Source organism: Glossina fuscipes, unplaced genomic scaffold (genome assembly GCF_014805625.2).
Source record: "Glossina fuscipes isolate IAEA_lab_2018 unplaced genomic scaffold, Yale_Gfus_2 58851, whole genome shotgun sequence".
Taxonomy (NCBI): Eukaryota; Metazoa; Arthropoda; class Insecta; order Diptera; family Glossinidae; genus Glossina; species Glossina fuscipes.
In genome coordinates this window covers 1-6,725 of record NW_024001730.1, presented here as the reverse complement: position 1 = coordinate 6,725, position 6,725 = coordinate 1, and the positions used below count along the sequence as shown (strand labels likewise).

At 35.5% G+C, this 6,725-nt stretch overlaps 1 protein-coding gene across 1 annotated transcript; it reads right to left on the bottom strand.

The window, feature by feature from the left end:
• Positions 1 to 422: 422 nt before the first annotated feature.
• LOC119643201 (5'-3' exonuclease PLD3-like) lies at positions 423 to 1,320 on the bottom strand (the record flags this gene model as incomplete). Its single annotated transcript, XM_038042548.1, has 1 exon — positions 423 to 1,320. A coding segment is annotated over one exon (873 nt), but the record flags the coding sequence as incomplete, so codon positions are not given.
• Between the last annotated feature and the right edge of the window lie 5,405 nt (positions 1,321 to 6,725).

The window sequence follows — 6,725 nt, the reverse complement described above, 5'->3', positions numbered from 1 at the left end:
AAGCCTTCCTCCCCAATCTGCAGTTGTGGACAAACTCTAACTATAAAGCACATTCTCTGCGACTGCCTCAACTTTTCCTTGGCTAGAAGTATTGCATTTGGAACGATTAACCCTTTGAACATTCTACAATCAGCTTTAGAACAGAATATCAATTCTATACATTACTTTATTAATACTACTAAACTCCTTATCTAATGTACACTTTCTATTATTCTTTTTTATAATTAGAGTCGATAGCCTGTGTTGCTAGTGCTCAAATGTCTTTTTTTTAGTCTAAGAATTCATTTCATTAGTCTAAAATTAAAATAATAATAATAATAATATCTGATTTCACCTTTTAGTTATAATTTTTTATTTAAAAGCCGAAATTTATAAGAAAAATAATTGGTATCAAACGGAAAATATAAATATATATACATGCAGATCTATGCGTAGATGTATATGTATTCATGTGTTGCCAGCGTAAGGACTATACCAATCCCTGCTAAAGACACCTAAGAGCTGTTCTCTTATACCTGCGGCGGACGTACTATTGCTAACTGATTGCAGGTACAAGCCAATACCCGCCGTATCTGTAAAGTAGTCTCCAGACCAATTTGATGTTCCAATATATGCCGCATTGTCAGTAACCATGTACTTATTGTGATTAACTCGGCTGTGTGGTATTTTCAATTGATCTTGGTTTATAGGTACAATAAATCGGCGTACCTGTATATCGACGCCTTTCAGGGATTTGGTTAGATCTGTTAAAGATTTCAGAAAATAGTTTTCAGATTTACTTGAATAACGCCACCAAGAAATAAGTAATTTTATTTTTACTTTATTTTCAATAGCCACTTTTCTCAAAGCATCATCGATAAAAGGCCAATATCTCATGTTTTCGGTATACATTATAAGCGGATAGTAGTCCATCACTGCGACATACACAAAAGATTTTGCATCATTTATGGTTTTCAATATGCATTCCAAATCATCCACCCGACCGGCTGACGTCAACGGCGGTGGAGAGCTCGAAACCACTGCGTGCAAATTATTTCCACTACTATTCACAATCATAGGGTTAGCAAAATTGAAATTCGTGGAATATTCCTTCGGCCATTCCTTAGGAATATTGGCTGTTTGATTACCAAGATACCAATATTCATTAAAGATTTTCATAAAGTCTTCAGATAATGTTTTGCAATTTATACCAAGGACGCCTAACTCTTTAACTTGGGTCAAAGATCTCCAATCCATATTCGCACTTCCCAGATAAAAATGCTTATTATCTACAACCCATACCACCCTCACAATTACGATAAACAGACCTAAAGTGTCACATTAAGTTAATATAAACGCTTCTCATATAAAGTTAACGTAAACACTTCTCACCGATATCCAATGGCACCCTACCATAAACATCTCCCACAGATATCTCATTTCACCCTATAATAAAAATAAATGCTGTCTACGGATTATTGGTTAAACCGAGGTTTCCTGTTTTATAAATCGATAAGAAAAGTCAGTCTCTTTATCAACTATCCATTTAACAACAAGTTCCAAACCAAAGAAATAAATTGTTAAATTAAAATAATATACAAAAAATAAAATTGCGTTTGATTAATAAATCCAAGGAAATAAAAATAATTTAACTGGCGCCCGAGCAGAGTTTTCCAGAGAAGGAAGGACCGAGACACTGCGGACTGCGGTGGTTAGAAGGAGCTTCATCACCTAAAAAAAAAGAATATAAAAAAATTATTATTAATTAAAGGATTCCAAAAGTAAAATTAAACAAAAATAAAATAATAAAAGTCAAAATAAATGTGAAAATAACTAAAAAAAAAGTCAATAAATTGATAAAATAAAAAAGGAAAGTTCTAACAAGTGAAAACTTTATAAAATAAAATTAAAAAGGAACTCAGAAAAAAACTAAAGGATTGGAAAAAATTTTTAAGTGAAAAAATAAAAGAAAAAAAAAAGCTCTTTCCACCAAGCCGAAGGAGCAGAGTGTGCAGCAACGGGAAACAAAAGGAACGGATAATGGTAAAGGACTCATCAACTATGGTAAAAACCATAGTATTAATGTAAGTAAGATTTTTATTATTTTAATACAAAGGGAACAACAAAAATACAAGAAATTTTTAAGAGAAAAGGAAAAATTAAAAAGAACCAAGGTGAAAAAAAAAAATAAATAAAAAAAATAGGAAAATTTTTTACTAGAAGTTAAAATTAATAATAGAAGAAAAGAGAAAAATTTATAAAAAAAAAAAAAAAGGAAACATAAAACAAAGAAAGAAAATAAATTTGGGAATTTTTAAGTAAAAAAAAAGAATAAAGGAAAATTAAATAAAAAAGTCAAAGAAGGCAAAGAAAACAAACCTAAGTGAATCTATATTAAAGAAACGAAAATAAATGAATATTAGCAAAATCTGTAAAGAAAATTTTTAAACAAAATTTAGCAAGTAAGCCTAAAGCAGAATTAGATTTAAGAAATTTTTACGATAACTCACAAAATTAAAATTAAGAATTTCTCGGCAAACCGCAAGTTTCGACAAATCACAAGTTATCGGAATATCAAAATCTGAAGTCAAATTTTTTTTCCTTTTTCTTCGCGACAAATCACGAGTTATTGGAATATAAAAATAGAAACATTACAACAAATTTTTTTTTCTCTCTCCTCTCTATAAAATCAAAGTTACCCAAATTTCAAAATGAGCATTGAGAATTTAATTAGGCCATCCACCCTAAATGCAAATCAGACTACAGGTGCAGGATCGTCCGCTTTATATGCGACAACAAATAAGAGAACTAGTGTTAGAAATCATGAGGGACGAAGGAAGACGGGTACTTCAGGAAATAATTAATCCAGACCTAGAAGACGACAACGTTGACCAAACAATTGACACCTCAACGGAAGTTAACCTAAACGAACTTAACTCTATTCCAGACGTAGTCAAAAGTGTAAGAGAATTTTCGGGAAAACCAGAGGAATTTAGTTTTTGGAAGGAAAGTGTTGACAGGATATTAAAGATTTATGACCATCTCAGAGGCAGCCCTAAATACTATGGCATACTAAACGTAGTAAGAAACAAAATAGTAGGTCAAGCGGAAATAGCCCTTGAATCCTACAATACACCGCTAAACTGGAATAAAATATCAAAGCATCTAACCATGCAATATGCGGACAAGAGGGATCTGGGAACACTTGAGTATCAGATGACAACGCTGATCCAAGGAAGTAAAAGCATTCAGGAATTTTATCAGGATGTTTATCATCATCTTTCTTTAATTCTTAATAAACTTTCTTGTATGAACATGGGTACTGAATCATTAAATAACATGACTCAGGCATACCGCGAGAAACCTTTAGACACATTTATCAGAGGACTTACAGGCGATCTATCTCGTTTACTCAGCATGAGGGAACCAACGGATCTGCCACAAGCATTGCATTTATGCTTAAAGCTCCAGAACGTGAACTACAGGACACAATACGCCAACACTAGCCAAGCCACAATCCGAAGGAACATAGCTCCACACTTACCGCAAAGAAGGAGTTATCAGCCCATTTCAGAGGCCAGGACACCGTTCGGCAATCAGCAGAAACTAACTCCAATTTTCCATAGGCAATATCCCCAACATTTGACAGATAGTATCAACAAGGGATCAATCACCCAAGAACGTACCATCCGACATTCCAAGGAAATCCTCAATACCAACCACCAGTGCCCCCAAAGCCACAACGACGTGATGAACCAATGGATGTAGACAGGAGCATGCAGACCAAACACATAAACTACGCAAATCGCCCGAATCAATATCAAACATACGTACAAAAACGATTACCTTCACAGCAATTTCAAGGAATGCCTCTCAAACATCAAAGGTCCTACAACATAACGTGTAAAGAGGACTACGAGGGAGGAAGCACAATAGAATCAAATCCGGAGGAGACATATAATGAAAATATCGAACCAAGTGAAATCCCGGAGTATGAGCAAATAGAACAGCTCGAAGATATTCATTTTTTAGATTAAGGCAATCTTCACTGCCTTATTTTGAACATAAAAATGGCGGTGGAGATATTTTAAAATTTTTAATAGATACAGGGTCGAACAAAAACTATGTTCAACCCAAACACATAAGAAAACCCATTATAAACGAAAAACCCTTTCTAGCCAGTTCTGTCTGCGGCAAGATAAAAATAACTCACCATGCCAACGTGCAACTATTCCCGAACAGAAATAAAATCAAACTTTTCATTTTACCAAGCCTTAAATCTTTCGATGGCATTATCGGTAACGATACATTAAGAGAACTCAATGCAGTCATCCATACCAATCTTGACTTCATGACAATAGACCCAAACGTTAAAATTCCACTAAAACAGTGCATATCAAGCTACATCAATAATATTATATAACTACGCACTTCACATTTGTCTGAAAAACAAAGCAATCGTCTACAAGGACTACTCCAAAACTGCCCACACCTATTTGCTGACCCTAATAGAAAACTGACCTTCGCAACAAACGTATTAGCCGACATCCGAACAACGTCCGATGAACCAGTCTACTCTAGAATCTATCCGTATCCGATGGCTCTGAAGGAAGAAGTAGACAATCAAATAAAAGAACTCTTACAAGATAACATAATCAGACATTCAAAATCCCCGTACAACTCACCTGTGTGGGTTGTACCGAAAAAACTGGACTCTTCTGGTCAAAAAAAGTACCGAATGGTAGTGGACTACCGCAAACTAAACGAAATAACCATACCTGATAAATACCCAATTCCGGAAATAAATGATGTGTTAGCTAATCTTCACAAAAACAAATATTTCTCTATAATTGATCTTAAAAGTGGCTTTCACCAGATACCACTCAAAGAATCTGACATTCAAAAAACTGCCTTCTCAGTCAACAACGGCAAATATGAGTTCGTCCGACTAGCATTTGGTTTGAAAAATGCCCCATAAATATTCCAAAGGACTCTCGACGATGTTCTGAGAGAACACATCGGGAAGCGGTGCTACGTCTATATCGATGTCGTGATCATATTTCGAAAAGACGAAAATGACCACTTCAACAACTTACAAAAAGTCTTTGATACCTTAGAGAAAGCTAATCTGAAGGTTCAGCTCGACAAATGCGAATTTTTAAGAGATGAAGTCGAATTTTTAGGTTTTATAGTAGGAACAAATGGAATTAAGCCCAACCTCAACAAAATCCAAGCAATCGTTGACTTTCCGCCACTCAAAACTCTCAAAGATCTACGATCATTCCTCGGAATGGCAGGCTACTATAGGAGATTCATTAAAGACTTTGCTAAGCTTGCCAAGCCCCTAACAAGCCTTTTAAGAGGGGAGGATGGATGCGTGTCCAAACATCGTAGCCGACTGCCTGTCAAGACCACCAACAAGCAAGGAAATAAACTCCTTAACTGGTACGGTCCATAGCGACGAAAGTTCAGAACAGCACTTGATTCCATCAGTGGAAGTTCCTATAAACGTATTCCGAAATCAGTTAATTATTAAGCACGGTAATCAAGACAGCTACAAGTTAGAAACCCCTTTTAGTAATTTTTCAAGACACACAATAAATCAGAGGGAACTCACCAACGAAGCTTTGATATAGACGTTAAAAAGATACCTCAATCCCAATGTTATTAACGGTCTGTCCACTACAGAACCAATTATGGGGATAATACAAAGTTTCTACCCACAGCATTTTAAGGATTATCACACACGATTCTCACAAACCATAGTAAAAGACGCAGAAATCGAAGAACAGCAGAAAGAAATAATTTGTCAGGAGCATCGTAGAGCCGTAGAAATGCTAAAGAAAATCGCCTACAGATCCTGCAGCAATATTTCTTCCCACACATGTCAGCCAAAATCAAGAGAATAGTTAATAACTGCAAAACATGTAAGGAAAATAAATACGATCGTCATCCCAACAACATAGAGATTCAACCTACACCTATTCCAACCCATACGGGCCACACCCTACACATCGCTATATTCTCTACTGAAAGACACCTCGTACTAACCGCCATAGACAAATTTACCAAATTCGCTATAACAAAACCAATCCAATCCCGTGCTGTTGAAAACATCAAGAGACCTCTACAAGATATCTTGTTCTATTTTGGGATTCCCAAAATGATCGTAATCGATAATGAAAAGGCACTGCAATCTGCCTCCATTATGGCTATGCTTGAAGACGATCTCAAACTCAAGGTATATCGCACACCGCCATATAGGAGCGAGGTAAATGGACAAATCGAACGATTCTATTCTACTCTGTGCGAAATAATGAGATGCCTCAAGTCGGATGGACAAAAACGGACTTTCGAAGAATTGCTGGAACGAGCTGTAAATGAATACAACTTCACTATCCATTCCATCACAAAGAAAAAACCAGTAGAACTTCTCCATGGACGCACACCCAACATTGACCCCAAAGAATTTGAAAAATTAAGACTGCAGAATATTGATAGACTGAAAGAAAAACAGAGACAGGACTTGAAATACCACAACAAAACAAAATCAAAAATGAAACACTACTCACCAGGGGACGAAATCTACGTAAAACACAACAAACGCCTAGGCTCGAAATTGACTTTCCGATACTACAAAGAAATAGTTAGAGAAGACAAAGGGACAATTATTATAACTAATTCAGGAAAAACTGTACACAAAAATAATATAAGGAACTAAACTTCAAATTTCAGGTTTTTGATTG